A 19,624-nucleotide genomic window follows, 5' to 3' on the forward strand; every position below is an offset into this window, starting at 1 on the left:
GTGAAGGATGGAGCAGAGCGCCCGCTGCATCCATACACGTGGGCCCTTGGCATGGTACTTGATTGTTAGGTGGAGCGTCAGGGCAGCAGCATAGGATGACTGACAAGCTCCAGCCTCTCACACAGCCAGGAGACTTCAGGGGCCTCTGGCTTTGTGTTCCCCACTCAGAATGGGGACAGCCATAGTGGTCTCTTGGGGACACCTCCTTCGTAGGGCTGTTTGCTAACTGAATGTTGTTACTGCATCTGCTTTCCTGAGCTGGGGGCAGCTGTGCACTTGGAGTCTCTTGGAAGTCCACCAAAGCTGCACATGCTTGCCCAGGGCAGGTGGTGGGAACCTTAATACTTGCCTCCGTGATCAAGGCTAGCCTCCCTGCCTCCTGGGCCCCAGCCTGCAGTCCTTGCTTTTCCAGCCTTCCTCTCCTTCAGCGGTTCTTCCAGCTGGTAGGGCTGTAGCCAGGCTTTCTGTAGCATTCCCACGATCCTTTAAGTGAAGAGCTGACCCCTGCGCCATGTGCCCGCCCCGCCCCTGCTGTGGGAGGGGTGGGAGGTAAGAACAATACTTGGATGGATGATGTCCCCTGTCTGGGGCTCTGCCGGAAAGCTGAGCATTTGTAGGTCATGCAAACACTTAGCGCTCTCTGGGGATTGCAGGGTTCCAAGGGGAGAGTGAATTGATTTCTACCTTCTTGTTGGAGGAAAGAGCTTAGCAAAACAACCCCCTCTGCTTCCTGAGCTCTCCTCTGGTGCCTCTATTAGTTTTGTTCGTGGAACTTATGAGCTAAGTATTAAAAAATTGGCAAAGCGAGATGTTTTCTCTTTGTGTCATGAAGCTCTCCCACTGTTAGTTTTGAGGCAGCTTTGCTGAGGTCCGGGTAAATGGTTTGTTCTACCTCCCTGGATCTAGGGTGGTCTGGAGAGACGCATCTTCCAGTTTTGCTGTTCACTGTGCTGGTCTCTGTGTGCCCATCTGGCTTTGTCTCCTTCACATTGAGCCCTTCTGACCTGGCAGAAGGCACACGTGCTCCTTGAGCTGGCCAACTCTGCATTTCGTATTCATTTACTGGACCAGGAGACAGAAGGAAACAATTGATGTTGCCATTTATTTTCTCTCTTGGAAATTAACAGGGTCCCCATCCAATGTTTACTTAGGAAAGTATGTTCCCTGTGATCAGCTTTCTTCTTTCTCTTTGTGGCCTCCACTGTCTTGTTCACTTGTAAACAAGAAATGTACCAGTAGGGGGTGATTGGGGTGGTAGTATCTCAGCCTTTGAGCTAGTTTGAGAATCTGATGTTTGTGAATGTGTGTGTGTGAGCGTGCATGCATGTATGTGGGTTGCTAGTTTGTTGAACCCATGGCCTTGTGCACGTTAGGCAAGAGCTTTACCACTGAGCTACATCCCCAGGAAGGATCCCTAGCCAAGGCCATTTGCTTCTAGGGAAAGCTATTAGACAATGGATTTATACGCCCATGAGTTAGAAGAGAGTCACTGAGAAATTCAGTGACTAAATTTGTAGAGGATGGCCACACTGACCTTCCTACCTTTCCAGTGGGGCCCAGGCCCCTCCTTTATTCGTGTGTGTGTGTGTGTGTGTGTGTGTGTGAGCGTGAGCGTGTGTGTGCGTGTTTGAGTCACGGGGCTTGAACTCAGGGCCTGGGCACTGTCCTTGAGCTTTTTTAGCTTAAGGCTAGATCTCTACCACTTTAGTCTCACAGACTTTCCTGTCTGGGTTGGCTTTGAACTGCAATCCTTAGATCTCAGCCCATACACACACACACACACACACACACACACACACACACACACACACACACACACACACACACACACACACACACACACACAACTGCAATCCTTAGATCTCAGCCCATACACACACACACACACACACACACACACACACACACACACACACACACACACACACACACACACACACACACACACACACACACACACACACACAGTTTTGTTTTGGTTAGTTGTAGGGTTTGAACTTGAGGCTGGGGCACTGTCCTTGAGCACTAGCTTTAGGCTAGTGCTGTACCACTTTGAGCCACAGCACCATTTCCCCCAGATAGTAGACCCACCCAAGCTCTATGATCTTCTAGGACACACAGTCTTGGCCATGCTGTGATGGACAGAGTCCAGCACTGTTTCCTAGGGATGGGCAGAAGGCCAGAGGAGCCTTTGTTTGGGAATTGAGGCTTTATATCCTTTGCCTTTGTTTGGAAATGTGAGGCTTTATATCCTTTACCTGTAGTCTTCCGTTCCTCTTCTTTGCTGCCTGTATACGTGGTATTTGTGGAGCAGTGACTGACAGCTGTGAGCTGGGTGCTCCTCAGAACTCAGCCCATCGGTGTCCTCATCTTTCAGGAGGGGAAACACGAGGCTCACTGGGTTAGAATTAGAATGCACCCCACCGGTCTCAAGGCTGTACCTCAGCTAGAGTACTGTGTGCAAACCAATGCTGAATAGCGTGACTAAGAGATGGCAGAGGATCTTGGCACAGCACATGGGGCAGCAGGTGGCCCAATTGCTGCCAGGATGTGTAAAGAGACTGGGTACAAGGGCTTTGGGGTACATGCACCTTTCTTTGAACCCCAGTCCACCACTCTTTGTCTGTTTTCCACCTCTGAGATTTTACATTAACACATCATTAAGATTTTTCTGTTTTCAGTACTGGGGATCAAAACCAAGGCCTCACACATGCTAGGCAGGTGCTCTACACCAAGCTATGCCCCCAGCCCCTGGAATTTTTTTTTTTTAAATTAAATAAGAGGCTGATGTTGCAGCTCAGTACTAAAGTACTTAGTGGGTGAGAGCCCTTGAGTTTGATCTGTAGCACCCAAACCAGCTAAACAAAGATCAAATGAGATCTTGCCATATAAAGAACTTGAGGATGGTGATTTAAAGTTTTCTTAGTTGAGAGATGAAGCCTATGGCCAGCTGCTGGCTGAGTGCTGTACTGTTGGTGGGAGTCGTGGGCTGCCGCTGTTGACAAGGCATGTGTTGGATGGTGGCTGAGTGAGACTTGGTGATAGTCAACTCAGTCAGCCAATCCTAGCTTTGGGTTTCTACTGAGCAAAATGGTGTTTTGGAGTAGAAACTTGCTGACTCCTTTTCCTTAATTCTCTTTGGCCATTGAGCGATGCTAAGCTCCTTAGCTAACATTCTTTTTTTTTTTTTTTTTTTTTTTAAATATTTTTTGGGTCCAGTCGTGGGGTCTGAACTCAGAGCCTGGGCGCTGTCCCTCAGCTCTTCAGCTCAAGGCTAGCGCTCTACCACTTGAGCCACAGCACCACTTCCGGCTTTTTTCTTTCTGCTTATGTGGTGCTGAGGAATCGAACCCAGGGCCTCAGGCATGCAAGGCAAGCGCTCTACCACTGAGCCACCTTCCCAGCCCCTTAGCTAACATTCTTGAGATCTAGCATTCAGCAGAGGGTAGACAGGAGAAGGCCGTGAGCCTCTAGAGGCTCAAGTGTGTCCTTCCTGTTGGCAGGATTTTCTCAAACGCTAAGGAAACTGTTAATGGGGCTGAAAATTACCAAAGAGGATTGGCCTCCTGACCTGATTTCTGGCCTTTGTTCACAGCTCCCCTCAGAGTGCTTTCAGGTGACATTAACAAGCCCAGGGTGGCTGTGTGTTTCACTTCTGGGAGCATTGCAGACCTGATCCTGTGCAGTGGCTTTCTGTGTGAGAGGGAGCCCACAGCACTGAGTACTTACTGTGCACTACGAAATGCTAGTTTTTTTTTTTTTTGTTTGTTTGTTTTTATTGTTTGTTTTGGTTGGTAATGGGTCTTGAACTCTGGGCCTGAGCACTGTCCCTGAGCTCTTCAACTCTAGGCAAGCAAGGGCTCTACCACTTGAGCCACAGCACCACTTCAGTTTTCTGGTGGTTAATTGGAAGTAAGAGTCTTGTGGACTTTCCTTGTCCGGGCTGGCTTTGTACCGCAATCTTCAGATCTCAGCCTCCTGAGTAGCTAGGATTACAGGCGTAAGCCACCAGTGCCTAGCAGTGCTAGCTTTTTGACTAACACTTTCTGAATTGTCTTCAGACAGACCCCAAGATGGATACCAGGCTGGGTTATGACTCAAGTGGTAGAGTGCTTACCTAGCAAATGCAAGGAAAGCCCAGAATTCAAAACTCAATACCTACAAAAAACATATATATTATTATGATTGTCCCTATTTAATAGATGAAGGAACAGAAAGATGAAAGCCATGTCTCAGGAAATGACAAGGTGTAGCCTCAAAACCATGCTCTGTCTTACTCTGAGTCCTTTCTGCCAACCGCAGATATCTGCAAGGCAGTCTGTCTAAGGTTTGAAAATTGATAGACTGACTTGATCATTACATTTGTATACATGCATTGAAATGTCACACTGGGCTGGGAAGGTGGCTCAGTGGTAGAGCGCTTGCCTTGCATGCTCAAGGCCCTGGGTTCGATTCCTCAGCACCACATAAGCAAAAAGAAAAAAGCCGGAAGTGGCGCTGTGGCTCAAGTGGTAGAGCACTAGCCTTGAGCTGAAGAGCTGAGGGACAGTGCCCAGGCCCAGAGTTCAGGCCCCAGGACCGGACCCAAAAAAAGAAAAAAAAAAAAAAAAGAAATGTCACACTGAACCAGGCACCACTGGCTCACGCCTATAACCCTGGCTACTTAGGAGGCTGAGATCTGAGGATTACAGTTCAGAGTCAGCCCAGGTTGATAAATCTGGCTTTTTTTTTTTTTTTTTTTGATCGTGGGGCTTGAACTCGGGGTTTGGGCACTCTTCAGCTCAAGACCAGTGCTCTACCACTTGAGCTACAGTGCTACTTCTGGTTTTCTAGTGGTTTATTGGAGATAAGAGTCTCACGTACTTTCCTGCCAGGGTTGGCTTTGAACCATGATCCTCAGATCTCAGCCTCCTGAGTAGCTAGGATTACAGGCGTGAGCCACTGGCACCCAGCTGACTTTTTTTTTCCAGTTGGTCGTGGGGCTTGAACTCCAGGCCTGAATGCTGTCCTTTAGCCTTTTCACTCAAGACTAGTGCTCTACCACTCAGAGCCATAGTTCTGGAGTTGAGTCTCACAGACCTTTGAACAGATCTCAGCCTCCTGAGTAGCTAGGATTACAGGCGTGAGCCACCAGCACTCTGCTGAGAGATTTGTATATGGAGTTGTGGTTTAAGTGGTAGAGTGCCATCTAGAAGGGAAAATCCAAGCAAGAGCTTGAGGCATGGAGCTCAAGTCCCAGTACTGGCACACACACAAAAGGGTCACACTGTGCTCCACAAATATGTACAGTCACCATTTGTCTACTAAAAGTTAAACTTTGTTAAAAGAAACCAGGAACCCTCCCCTCTCTGCCATTCCCCCTGCCCTTTCCTCTGTTCCCCCTCTACTTCTTTCTTGTACTGGAGTCACCCTTGCTAGACAGCACTCTTATCACATGAGCTATCCCTCCATCCTCACATGTCTTTTTTGTTGTTGGTGGTAGTTGTGGGACTTGAACTTGAGGCCTGAGTGCTCAAGACTATTGCTGTACCACTTCGAGCCACAGTGCCACTTCCATTTTTCTTGTGGTTAATTGGTGATAAAAGTCTCACAGACTTTCTTGCCTGAGCTGGCTTTGAACCCTAATCCTCATATCTCAGTCTCCTGAGGAGCTAGGATTACAGGCACGAAATACCAGCTCCCGGCCCACGTGTTTTGATGTCTAAATGTTGTATTTTTTTTCCCCAGCCTCCTTGGGATGTGAATCAGAAAATGTCCCCTTCTAGGTAAAATGTTCGGGTTGATGGAGGCTTTATTGTCTCCAGATCCTTTAAATCTTTCAGCTTTCCCATTCAGACTTACTGGTTTGTGTTCTAGCTAGTTCTACCTGGGGGCTGCCTGCCTTTGGGAGTTGTGCACAGTGCTTTATTGGAGGAAATCTGTATCCAAATGGTTGCATGTTGGCCACCTTGTAAACCTGTTTGGGAGAAGGCTTGTGCAGATTGTCTTCTTATGTGCCCTGAAGAAGGGAGTTTACTTTTCTTTTCTTTTTTTTTTTGGTCCGGTTGTGGGGCCTGAACTCTGGGCCTGGGCGCTGTCCCTCAGCTCTTCAGCTCAAGGCTAGCGCTCTACCACTTGAGCCACAGCGCCACTTCCAGCTTTTTTCTTTTTGCTTATGTGGGGCTGAGGAATCAAACCCAGGGCCTCGAGCATGCAAGGCAAGCACTCTACCACTGAGCCACCTTCCCAGCCCCGGGAGTTTACTTTTCTTAGCCAATGAATATGTGGTCATTTTTCCAAATTGGTGGTGGTTTTGCTGCTCCCCTCTCTCCCTCCCTCTCTCCCTCCCCCCTTCCCTCCCTCCCTCCCTCCGTCCTTCTCTCCCTCCCCCTTCCCTCCCTCCTTCCCTCCTTCCTTCCTTCCTTCCTTCCTTTTCCTCCCCCTGCCCCCCCCCCCTTTCCCTCTTTCTTGGAATACAGAGGCACTCTGCCTTGTCTCTGACTTTCAAGAAAGGCTTCTTTGAATTTCCTGTGCTGTTGAAGTAGACATGGGCAGCATGTATGGCATCCACGGGAAGATGTCTCTGGATTTCTCCTAATTATGTGTCTCACTGCCAGTTGGCAGAGTGGTGGGATTAGTCGTTTGCTATGTGAATCCTGCCAGGATCATTCAAGAGCAGCAGCTGCAGACATCTCTGAAGCATTAATGACCAGACCATAGGTGACAGCGCCCTGTAGATCTTCTGGAGGGGAAAGGGAACCGTCAACTAGAGGAACTATCTGTAAAAGGCTGCAGTGTTTTCCAGAAGTCCACCCGTCCATGACAGTGTTGAGAATCAAGTCCATAATCCAAGATGACAGTGCAGAATGTGGAAGTAGAAGAATAACCTGTAATTTTCCCAGCCTAGAAGAAAGTGTTTCCATTTACTTGCTTATGAAACTAGGGTCATAGTTGTGTTCCCACCCCCATCCACAGTGGGCCATAGCCATTGTTACTTTCTTCTGTTTTCTCTTTTGAAATTAATCATGTTTAAGACTTAGAGCCTTGTGCTTGCAAGTATTCTACCCTTTGAGCCATGTCTCTAGCCTCTCTCTGTAGAAATCCGTTTGCTTTCATTTTTCTCTTGTTGGTACTGAAGATTGAACCTAGGGCCTGGCATATGCTACAGCAGATGTTTTATTGCTTAACCCATTTTGTTTTATTTATTGGTTGATTTGCAGTATTGGGGTTTAAACTTAGGGCCTCTTACTTGCTAGGTGGTTTTTCTTCTGCTAAGCTACACCCTCAGCCCAGCCTTTTTTTCTGAGGTAGGATCTGTGCCTGACCTGGCCTTGAGCTCAAAATCTTCCTGCCACCACCTCCTGAGTAGCTGGGGATTGTAGACTGCCACCATGTAAATATATCTATGTGTGTATATGTATGTATGTATGTATGTATGTATGTATGTATGTATGTATGTGCGTGTGTGTATATATATATATATCCAATATTTTTAATCAATGAAGAACAGTTTTTCTGAAGGAGCACTCTGGTCTACATATAAATTCCCTCCCTCCTGATTGAGTTCATCACTTTGTACATGGTAAGCACACTACCGTCCAGCTTCATCCCGAGCCACTATCTGTTCTTAATACCACCATTGTGTATTCTGCTAACATAGACTCTTACACAGGATAGTACTGTGAGGAGTGTAAAACACAACTCCATTCTTAAATTTCAACTTATTAAACTAAGAGTGGGAGAAAAGTGTATAGTGAAAGACGTGTCCTGGTCCATTGGCCATGGAGTTATAGACACGTTTGGGCCTCAAGTTTCCTCATTTAGGTCCTCTTTGGTGTAACAGTTCTGTATTTTAAAGTATAGATAGGTGAGGGAAACACCCAAAAGAATGTGTTCCCTCTTAGCCAGCTGGCTCTTGGCTAGGCCTAGAACAGTGCCAGATACAAGGTGTCTTTATTTGCTGCCACCTGACTGGATTCTTCATCAGGCTATCCCTCTGCCTTTTGTATGTTCCACCCTCAGAAAGCAGGTGGCAGCCACTGTGGCAGCACTAGCTGGGGACTAAGTTTTAGCACCTGAATTGGTTGTCTAGCCTCTGAGGAGCTGGAAGAGAAACGTGGCTGCTGGCTATATGCTGGAGGGAAGGCATGAGTGTCTGTTGTCTAAGGGGGGTAGAAGAACCCCCAAGTCAGCCTGTGCTTGCTAAGTACAGAGCCTGCTGTGCCATGGAAAGGTACAGCAGTGCCCACTCCTCCCCTTCCCTGGTGACTTCTCCTTTCTCCTCTTTCTCTTTTCTGAGAGCCAGGCCATTACACCAGGTCGACCAGTCAAATCCTGATCTCTGCCAAGGATCTGCCCTGTGCTGTGCAGTTAGGAAATTGGGGCTGTGAACAGGCATGGATCCAGCCCTTGGGTGTGACTCACTTCGGATAGTTCACTTCCTGCACGGTTGTGTAAAGGAAAAATCCACTGGCTGCTGAGCGTTGGTTTAGAGCCTGTATGGAGATGGCTAAGTTTTCCCCTGGAATAAACACACCAGGGAGAGGAGACACGTGGAAATCTCACTGTTGATAGGGTGCTTGGGGCCACTCCTAGGTCTGCCAGGTTCTCTAGTTTTGCTGGCCTTCATTGGGTGTGAGAACACCAGCAAAAGGGGAGATGGCTCCGTGGTGGAACTATGCCTGCTGATGTCCTGGGCTGAGAAATAGCCGAGGAGAAGTGGGCTGGCTGTAGGAAGCTGGGTGAAAGGCACGTGTGCATCTGTGGATGCAAGGGAGGAAGATGCATGAATGACTGGGAACTCTTGTCTTCTGCTCTTACTCTCATTTTGGCTGTAGGAAACCAGGTTTGTATGGGGTGAGTGTTGTGAACTCTGCCCTTCTTTGTTGGTGTTTAATGGCTTAGAAACCGGAATAACATTCCACCCACCTTTCTAGAGCTGCCTGGCAGCCTAAATGGAAAACCTGTGTCAAGTGCAGGAAAAGCCAGGGAAGAACAGGCCCTTGAGCACCCAAAAAAAATGTTATGCACAAGTCTTGGCAGAGAAGCCCTGAGCTTTCTGCTCTGGGGGCATCCCACTCTTTGGGGTTGGGCACTGCAGGGTAGTCCAGACCCCATTTGCAGTGGCCTTGCAAGGTGACCTATGTTTTTAAGAAAATGGAGGCTCCAAGAGCAAAGTAGTGACTTGTTGCTTGCTTAAATCTGCTCTGCAAGTTACTCTATTTATCTGTCCCTTTAGCATCTTAGGTTTCTCTGAGAGAAGGGTGAAAACCCGTGCACATTCACACCCAAATGGTGTGTGTGTGTGTGTGTCTGGACCTCTGGACCCCAAGGGCTGAGCCTGAGATTTATACGTGCTCATGGTATGTGGGCTCATGGTATGTTTGTTTTAAACAGGAATAGGCCCTTCTTGTCACATTTCTCACCCTGTAGCAGATGAGAAGCAGTGTGGTAGGTGAGGAAGTGTAACAGCTAAACAGAAGAGCAGGATAATGTAAACAAACAGGATGGATGCTTTTACAGGTGTCTCTGGATCAGGTTGACATGGCTTACCTGCATGTGACTCACTGTTCTGTGTTCACTGGCATTGTGTAAAAGCATGGGCCATTTAATACATGTTAGACAGATTGCCCTTTTAGGATTAAAAGAAGTACTTTGAGGGGCTGGGAAGGTAGCTCAGTGGTAGAGTGCTTGCCTTGCATGCATGAGGCCCTGCGTTCGATTCCTCAGCACCACATAAGCAGAAAAAGCTGGAAGTGGCACTGTGGCTCAAGTGGTAGAGCACTAGCCTTGAGCTGAAGAGCTGAGGGACAGCACCCAGGCTGAGTTCAGACCCCAGGCCCACCACCATCATCATCACTAAGAAGTGCTTTGAGCTGAGTATGGTGGCTTAAGTCTGTAATCTTAAGTATTTAGGAAACAAAGGCCAGCCAAGGCAATAATAATAACAGCAATAACAATAACAATGTGAGATGCTCAACTAATTAAAAAAAATAAAAAACTAGGTATAATGGTACATGCTTGTCATCCTAGCTATAAGGGAAGTGTAAGTAGAAAGATTTCCATTCAGGCTGGCCCTGGCATGAATCTGAAATCTGATTTGAAATAAACCCAAAAAACCGAGGGTGTAGCTCAATTGGCAGAGCACCTGCCTGTCAAGTATAAGATCCTGAGTTCCAATCTTGTCATTCACTGTGACTCACTCAGTAAAGCATTTTCCTTTGGGAACCAAAGTGTCAGGAGGGTGTGTGCGGGTTTGTGTCTGTGCTGCCGTCACCACTGTGGCCCTCCTGAGGGCGGTCACCCTGGAAAAGAAGCACTTTTCCTTTTATTAATCCCAAATGCACAGTTTTCCAGAGTGACCCAAAGACTAGTTATGGCTGGCCTCACCCTTGAAACGTTCCCCCAAATAGCCCCCAGCACAAATTGTTCCTAAGCCACAGGCAGGAAACACTTGCTGCTTTTAAGTAGCTGCTTGCCGGATCCTAGATTATGAGAGCAGTCCTGGTTGAGCGAGACAAAGTGTCTGTAAGTCAGCCTTGGGCTCTAGTCTTGTTTCCCTCTGTGAAGTCGGGGCTTGGTGGCCCTCTGGGGACTGTAAACCAGCCAAAGCCAGGGTGAACGTCTGCACAGACTTTGCAGGCCCAAGGCTTTGGAGTGTTGCTGACGTACAGATGACGTTGTGAAGTCCAGGTCTGCCCTCACGCATTCTGCTGTGGCGAGGTGAGGCAGGCATCATGTGTAAAAATACTAGCAATGGGAGTGAATCACCGTTTATCCCTGAAACATGCACCTGGCACTGCCTTCTAGCAGTGGCCCCAGCTAGGAAGCAAATTGCCCCAGGCCTTAGGTCTCCTGCGTTTCTGGGGTGACTCATCTTCTCCACTGTACTCTTGACTCTCCACTCTGTCACCATAGGATTCCTTTGTTGCCACTTCCTATGGCTGTCTAACAAGATCACCTAAGACCTGACACTTAAGAGAACCTTGGCCTCATTGTATCTTGTAGCTTCCATCCTCAGTCAAGTCCAGGCCTGGCAGCTCAGGACAGGGTCTTGCACTATTGCAGTTATATTCAAAGCTTGGCAGTGGAGGTCTTGGGTCTCATAGGCATCTGGTTTCACAGATCCTTGGGGTCCACAGAGCCCCTGTGGCCTTGTTTCAGGGCTTGGTGGACCTGTGCACAGCATGGCCTCCTGAGGTCTCCAGTGTGTGTACACAGCAGGCAGGGCAGGAACTGTAGGTGCCATGTGGCCTTGGAAGTTAACAAGCACCAGTTATGCACCGGTGACGAGACAGTCACGGGCAGGCGCTCTCCCAGTTCCAGTGAAGGAGGCACAGATACCCCCCCCCCCCACACACACACACATACACACTCCTTGCAAGTGGAGCTCATGGGGTAGATTGTCTAGTTACAGCTATTTTTTTTTTTTCTTGTCAGTTGTGGGGCTTGGGCACTGTCTTTGAGATCTTCCGCTCAAGACTAGCGCTCTACCACTTTGAGCCACAGCTCCACTTCTGGTTTTTGAGTAGTTAATTGGAGGTAAGAGTCTCATGGGGACTTTTCTTCCTGGGCTGGCTTTGAACCGCATTCCTCAGATCTCAGACTCCTGAGTAGCTAGGATGACAGGCTTGAACCACCAGCACCCAGTTAGAAAATACAGCCTACTTTACCTTCTTAGACACTCAGTGTTGTTTGTCTGTGGAAAAATCTTGAGAGGCTTCTAAATATTTCTGGAAATATGACTTTTAAAGACGAAAAAGGTGAAGGGTTGTGAATGTGGCTTAATGGAAGAATGCTTGCCTAGCATGCACGAAATTTGCTCAGTTCCACAGAACCAGAAAAGGCTGGAAGTAGCGCTGTGGCTCAAGTGATAGAGCACTAGCCTTAAGCAAAAGAAGCTCAAGGACAGCCCTTAGGCCTGAGTTCAAGCCCCAGGACTGGGGAAAAAAAAAAAAAAAAGGTGAAGAACACAGCACAGATACTTACCTATAAAGAGAAAACTGCTGGAGACAAGCTGTAAACCAGAGCCTCTGAGCTCCCGTGAGTTCCTGGAAAGTCATCAGCCTATCTGTCCCTTGCAACAAAGCACAGGTGCCCTGCACCAGGTGCACCTGAGTGGACTCTTAAGCTGGTTGGCTGGTAGTGTTCTGCAGGCCTCCTTCCTCTCCTTTAGGTGTACTTGCCCCGCAAAGTCCCAGGGACTCCTCAAGGCCTAGGATAATGGCCTGCCCCCCTGTGCTTGCTCTTGAGACATCTAGGGGCTTATGGCACCACTTGGTGGGCACCTTGGCTCCGGGATAGGCTCGAGCTTAGGCTAGGCTGGGACATACTCTATTCCTGGCATCCCCTTGTGGGACAGCACATGCATTTTATTTGTTGGTGGTTTACACGTGGATTTTGAGTTTGTTAAATAGGCCAGCTTTGACAGCTGATGATTTAACAACACTCATGTCTGAATTCTCCAGTGGGCACTTTGTGCTGTAGTATTTTGACTTCCATTATTTTCTGGAAAATTGTTCTTGTCCATATTAATATTATTTTACTTGCGATGGGATAACTTAAGCTGTTTTGTGTGCTTTTTCTTTAAAGTCAGAGGAAAACCAGCAAAAAGCAAACACATTTCCTGCCTCAGGTGATGAACTGCGAAGGCGCCTCCTTGGCACATGCCTCCACGTCCTTACAGACGTACGCCTTGCTCTTTGCCCTTCCTGATTTTGACAGCATCATAAGCTCTAAGAAGACTTTATGTTCACCATTCAGCATCAGAAACAGTGCTTGTTACCTAGGAGACACTATAAATAATTAGTGAATGACGAATTCAATGGGCAGAGAATTCTGGAGGATGTAATGAAATGGTCATTCTTCTGCTATTTATTTTTCAATTCAGTACACCTCCAGTGGGAGGTGGAAGAGTAAAAGCTCATTTTATGAACGGGGTGTCTGGAATCAGTCGACATTTCAGAGAAGCTGTCTTAGTCAAGGGGTGACAATTTGCAAAATAAATAGAACTTGTGGATAAAGGAAACCACAAGGGAGGGAGATCCTGGGAAAATCAGTGTGCTGTGGGTTGTGCCTGTGTCTTTGGACCTTCTGTGTCCTGTTACTGACCACACTACACTGCCTTGTCTTATTTATAGACAGTTGGTTCTTTTTTGTTTTGTTTTGTTTTTGTGCTGGAACTGGTCCTTCAACCTTAGGGTTTGGTGTTCTCTAATTAGACTTTTTTGCTCATGGCTGGTGCTCTGCCACTTGAGCCATACCTCAGTTCTGAGGAGCTAAGTCTTGTGGATTTCTCTGCCCAGGCTGGCTTTGAACCTTGATCCTCAGATCTCAGCCTCCTGATTAGCTAGGATGATAGGCACGAGCCACTGGCACCTAGCTGAGTGTAGGCACTCTAGTGTTTAGGACTCAGTTTCATGCTGTGGGCCACGACCAGAGCCTGGCCCAAGGTTGGCACACAGACTGTAATTGTTATAGCACCTAGTTGTTGGTCTGCATGGGACAGAATCCAGAATGACGGGGCAGATGGGACTCAGTTCTGTGTCTGTCTGCACTTTAGGTAGGGTATAGGTCATGGTCCATCTAGAAGGAATCTTAGAAGCCATCAAGTCCACATCTCAGGTCACAAGGTTAAGTCACATGCACATCTAGTGAACAGAAAGACTGAAACCCTGTCCTCACTTGCTCCTGTTCATATTCCTCTCTAGTATCTTTAAAGAGTTACCTTGAGGGGTTAAGCTGTGGCTTAGTTGATAGAACACTAGCCAGTAGGCAAAAGGGGAAGGTACTGAGTTTGAAGTCCAGTCTTGGACCTAAAAGAAAAAAAAAAGGGAAAAAAATACCTTGAGCATCTGTCCAGTAACCATCTTGGTAACATAAGTTTTGACTTAGTGGCATATTAACTAACATTAGGTTCTGACATCATGAGTGCCCTGGGTCTTCCCATTCCATGGAAGGCCTGGGTCACATTACTGTCACCTTTTGGTGGTTTGTTGTCATTTCCTCCTTGTTCTTCCCAACTTTGTGTTCTTCATTCCCTTGTCTTGAAGCAGAAGAGGAAAAGTTTTGCTATGTTAAATTGCATGAACATACACACACACACGTATGTTTGTGTCTAAATAACAATTCACTGTTGCTTCCTTCTGGGCCTTATGAATGTAGCTGCATCCCAGCTACATTTGGGGACTCCACCCCTCCCTGTTGTCCTGTTTCTGGGGTCCCAAATGTTGTGTGTGGCTGTAAGTCATCCATGTTTCTTCGTTCTCTTTCTGTTTGGCCCCTTATGGGTTTGGGCTGACTCCTGTGAGTGTAATTTTAACTTTTTACAAGCTGTCAGTAAGCTTTCCCATGTTGCTTCACTTAGGGGAAGGAAGCATTTAGTCATTTCCTAGTTTAATGATAGTTAAACATCCTTAGCCCTAGAAATTTGCTGTGAAACATTTCCAATTAAGATTAATTGGGACGAATGCACAATGCGAGTTTGATGGTTTAGGGAAAGTGTGGTGCCGGCAGGAGGTATAGTCAGCCGGCCGCCTGTGGCTGACCTTTGGGATAAGGATGGTTTGACTGGCTGGGAGGTGAAGAGGCCCCACAGAGGGTCTGAATGCTGTGTTTACACATTGCCCTCTCTGGTCAAGTTAGGTCTTTTCCTGGATAACACTTCTCAAGTTTTATGTAATCCCTTCTGAATCCCAAGATTTTCTGGATTACAGTTTCCAATTAGGCTTAGTTATAACTGAAAAAGATTGTTAATGTCTAGTTATTTTCCAGAGACCAGAAGAGCTTGTGAGTGTGTTTGGAGTAGAATTGCAGGCACAGCACTCCTCTACCCTGTGCAGTTTCTGGAGACAGGCCTTGTCTTTGATTTGACCAGGACCCCTTAATGACCAGGCCAGCAATTGAGACAGTGGTGTGGGAAAGCTGTCCTATGCAGGACTGGATATTTAGGGCACCATAAGCCCTCCCCACTAAACAGCAGCTTCCCCCTTTCCAGCCTGATCTGCTTCCATGTGTCACTCAGCATCTCCTGGGGTCGGGGCTGCCCTCCAAAAATCACTCCTGAACTAGAAACACTAGTTCACAGTTTGTGACAAGTTTCAGTTGAATCATTTAGGGTTTCATTCTTGCCCAGGCAAGGGAACACTTAGCCATTGTGAAGTGTGAACAGTTGATTCAAACTCCCAACACAGTAGGAGAGATCAGATCAGGGTTGGGTAGAGTGAGAAGGATATTGTAAAGTGTATTTAAAACTATTTTCAAAATATGTAAGACCTGTATGTATATTTATACATCATTCTCCAACCAGTAAACACAAGCTATCTTGTGTTACAGATCCTTCATTCATTCTTTGCATTTTTTTTTTTTTTTGGTCATGGGACTTGAACTCAGGGCCTGGGTGCTATCCCTGAGCTTTTTTTTGCTCAAGGCTAGTACTCTACCACTCTGAGCCACAGCACTTCTTCAGTTTTTCTGGTAGTTTATTGGATATAAATGTCTCATGGATTTTCCTGCTCTGGTTGGCTTTGAACCTTTTTCCTCAGAGCTCAGCCTATTGAGTAGCTAGAGTTACAGGTGTGAACCACCAGCCAGCCTGCATGCACTCTTATCTGTAGAGCTGCTCCCATCCAGGGGAGTAAGTAAAGGAGGGGAAACTTACCTAGGGTCACCAATTGAATGAATGACAGACCTAGGAGTTGAAGATGCATCTCTAGTCAAGTCAGTTTATCTGTGCTCTGCCCTAGGCATGGTGTTAAAATTCCTATTTGATGCCAGCCAGCCAAACCCCTGTTACCATGGCCTTGGCTGACACATGTTGGTGTCGACACGTGAGGCCCAGTTAGGAACGGGGAGCTGCGGAGTGTTTGTTTAAGCAAAACAAATGGTAGGGTTTCGACGGTGTTTTCAGTTTGGTTTTTATTTCTTTGCAGAGTAGCCAGGACAAACAGTCACTGATAACCGCCACGAGCAAGGCAGGAACTTTTTTTTTTTTTTTTTTTGGTCGGTTGTGGGGCTTGAACTCTGGGCCTGAGCATTGTCCATCAGCTCTTCAGCTCAAGGCAAGCGCTCTATCACTTGAGCCACAGCGCCACTTCCGGTTTTCTGGTGGTTTATTGGAGATAGGAATCTCACGGTCTTTCCTGCCCAGGCTGGCTTTGAACTGCGATCCTCAGATCTCAGCCTCCAGAGTAGCTAGGATGACAGGATGAGCCACCAGCGCCTGACCTTTTTTTTTTTTTGTTTTGTTTTCTTTTTGTTTTTTTGTTTTAAACAGCCTTCTACATGTGACAAGCCAATATCTGGAAATGAAATTGACTCTGGTTAGAAACGTGTTCTGTCTTTGTGGATATAAAGTGGGTCTGTGCCCCACTGCTTACTTGTGGTTAACAGGCCTGGATGTAAGTGGTAATATTCAAAGGTGGTATCTCATTATGTCCAAATGTAGTGTTTTGAGGATTACCTTGTATATTGTATGAGAGACTCATTAGCTTGTTGATTGAGAGCTCTCAAACATCCTGAAATTAGTTGGGACAGACTGGTTCCAAACACAAATCAGGTGGCACTGTTAAGGGCTCCACCTTCTTCACTGGTTGAACTTTACGAGTGTGACGGGTCACTGCCATTTTTCCTGTTCCATTTCCCTACCTTCTCTGAGCTTCTTAGCTGCAGTCTACTGCCTTCCTCCCAGTTCATTTCACTTTACCATCTTGCCCCCAGTCTCTCCCTCCCTCCCCCTTCCTTGCTTTCATTATTTTCTGTATACTTGTGGTGACTGGGACATAGTGACCTTAGTAAATAGTTATAATCTAAGTATTAAGTGAGGAAGGTCTGCTGAAGCACACTGTGCATAACTTTCAAAAAACACGCAATAGGCAAAAACTATTTCCTAGCACCCCACGGCAGCAGTCAGCTGCCCTGTTGCTAGCTGGAGCGAGCTCAGGTCTTGTTTGCACAGGGCCTCAGAAAACTTCCCAGCCTGTTTGAATGAATGGTGCACTTTTATCCCTATCATAGAACATTCTGTCTTTGCCTGGTTTATCTGTGGCATGAAGCTCATCAAACCCTTGCCTGGCAAACCTGCTACAGGAGCTTGCTTACCATAGAACCAACTGGGAAGCTGGCACAGCAGCTGTCAAGTCCTCTGAGCACAATAGCAAGAAGACTTGTGCCCTGCTCCACTTCCTTTGGGATCTAGTACAGAGGCTTCTCTGGAAGGAGGGCAGGCAGCCTGCATAGCATCTGTCCCGACTATGGGCTGAACCACATGCAGATTTGGTGGAGGCCCATGGTGGGTCTCTTTGGGTTTTAGAATATGCCCCGCGCAACCAGAAAGATGCTTTTAAGAAAGAATTCTTACTGTGGGCAGAAATGACTTAAGCACTCTTTTTCTTCCTCCACAGAGTGATCAGCAGCTGGATTGTGCCTTGGACCTAATGAGGCGCCTGCCTCCACAGCAAATCGAGAAAAACCTCAGTGACCTGATTGACCTGGTACGTGTCTTCTTCATATGGTTTCATTTGAGACCATGGCTTATAATCACTTCTTTTTGTGCAGCTCTTCCCATGCGGAATTCAAAACACAGGAAACCTCTCTGTAGCCAGAATCCAGGATCGGGCAGAGAGTTTCCTCCACATAAAGAAGATAAGTTTCATATGGAGGCCTTTCCCTGAGACTATCTGTGATGATAAAGTCCAACACAGGCATTACAAAGTTGATTAGAATTTCCCCCAGTCCTCAAGTTGATTATAACTACCCCTGTCCACCCCAGCTACCTTGTCTTCAGTTTCTAGAAACTTGCACCCTTAGGCTGGAAAGGTGGCTCAGTGGTAGAGCGCTTGCCTTGCATGTATGAGGCCCTGGGTTTGATTCCTCAGCACCACATAAGCAGAAAAAAAAAGCCGGAAGTGGTGCTGTGGCTCAAGTGGTAGAGCGCTAGCCTTGAGCTGAAGAGCTGAGGGACAGCACCCAGACCCAAAGTTCAGGCCCCACGACCAATCCCCCCCAAAAAAAGAAACTTGCACCCTTAGGCATGGCAAGTTCAAGGCCATACCTCCAACAGGCACTCAATAAAATAGCTGCACCGGGCTCTTACATAGTTTTGTTGTTTTGGTTTGGTTTTTTTGCCAGACGGGGGCTTGAACACTGTTTAAGCACTGTTCCTGAGCTGTTTTTGCTCAAGGCTAGCACTATACCACTTGAGCACAGTGCCACTTCTGGCTTTTTCTGTTTATGTGGTACTCAGGAATTGAACCTAGTACTTTATGCATACTAGGCAAGCACTCTACCACTGTGCCACATTCCCAGCCATACACATTTTTGTTGTTGTTGTTTTTGTTTTTTGGTTGGTCATGGGGCCTGAACTCTAGGCCTGGGCACTGTCCCTCAGCTCTTCAGCTCAAGGCTAGTGCTCTACCACTCAAGCCACTCTGGCCTTTTCTGCTTATGTGGTGCTGAGGATTGAACCGAGGGCCTCATGTGTGCGTGGCAAGCACTCTACCATTAAGCCACCTTCCCAGCCCCCAGCCATATAGTTTTAAATAGTATTATTTCTTTCGAAATGAGGCAGCATATTTACTGGCTCCCAAATATTACTTGAAAATGCTAAAAATATTCAAAAACACCTGTAAAACCACAGGAAAAAATTGAAAAGGAAAAAAAACTGCAAACTCAGGTCCCAAGAGACCAACTGTCTTACTTAGATCATTTAGCAGGTCTGGAAGCCACAGCCTCTGTTTTTCCCGTTGTGTCCAGTGTGTGTTTTAAGTGTGGTTATCAGCTGCCAAACATGGCTAGTCAGTGATGTTTGTTAAAAGTAGGAGCCTGAAATCTCATTCATCTGTTATAGTGATTTATTTAATCCCATTGAATGGATTTGAGATGGTTTTACCAGGAAAAAAACAAAAACAAAAAAACAGGAGACTAGTGTCATCCATAAGTAAAACTCTTCCAATGGAACCATTTGAATATTTATAGGGACACCAGCTCCCAGCCAGCCACAAGGCAGGAGTAGGTGTGCAAGAGAGAGAATCAAGCCTGTAGGAGTTATAAACCTGCCATATGTTACCTGTAGTCACTCAGGAAGTGGGGAGAGGTTTCGTGAGGTCAGTGGTCCTGCTGAGAAAGCCAGCTCTGTGTAGGTGTCTGGTTTTAGAAGTGAAGAGAAAGGGAGGTATAAAAAGTGAAAGGCTGGTCAGGTGCCAGTGGCTCATGCCTACAATTCTAACTACTCAGGAGGCTGAGATCTGAGAAATGTGGTTTGCTGCCCACCTGAGCAGGAAAGTCCAATTAATCACCAGAAATGGGGAAGTGGAGCTGTGGCTCAATGAGCAAAAAGAGCTCAGGGACAGCACCTAGTCTTGAGTTGAAGCCCCACCACCAACACCTCCTCCCCCCCAAAAAAAGAAAACAACAATGAAGGGCTGTGCTAGACAGTCTCAGCAGAGTGTGGGAGGCTGGAGGATTATAATAGAGTAGAGAGAAATACTTGGAGTTTGATGTGAACATCCTGAGTTTTAAACATTGACTAGGTCTGATTTTTGTATAGAATCTTGCCTCAGGTGAGATGTGAGGTGGAAAGAGGCCAGCAGTTGAGGAAGAGAGATCTATCTGCTCTGGCCAGAGGGACCCGGTGTGGTGTGATGTTTGA

General features: G+C 46.9%; 1 protein-coding gene across 4 annotated transcripts in view; it reads left to right on the plus strand.

Annotated features, from left to right (window-relative positions):
• Capzb (capping actin protein of muscle Z-line subunit beta) overlaps positions 1–19,624 on the plus strand; it is a 123,157-nt gene that overhangs the window by 43,458 nt on the left and 60,075 nt on the right. For all 4 annotated transcript variants that reach the window (XM_070037798.1, XM_070037799.1, XM_070037797.1 and 1 more), the window contains exon 2: positions 17,379–17,468. In XM_070037798.1, coding sequence (XP_069893899.1) covers positions 17,379–17,468 — 90 coding nt within the window. The remainder of the gene's footprint in view (positions 1–17,378; positions 17,469–19,624) is intronic.

Source organism: Dipodomys merriami, unplaced genomic scaffold (assembly GCF_024711535.1).
Source record: "Dipodomys merriami isolate MVZ:Mamm:240054 unplaced genomic scaffold, mDipMer1.0.p SCAF_28, whole genome shotgun sequence".
NCBI classification, from domain to species: Eukaryota; Metazoa; Chordata; class Mammalia; order Rodentia; family Heteromyidae; genus Dipodomys; species Dipodomys merriami.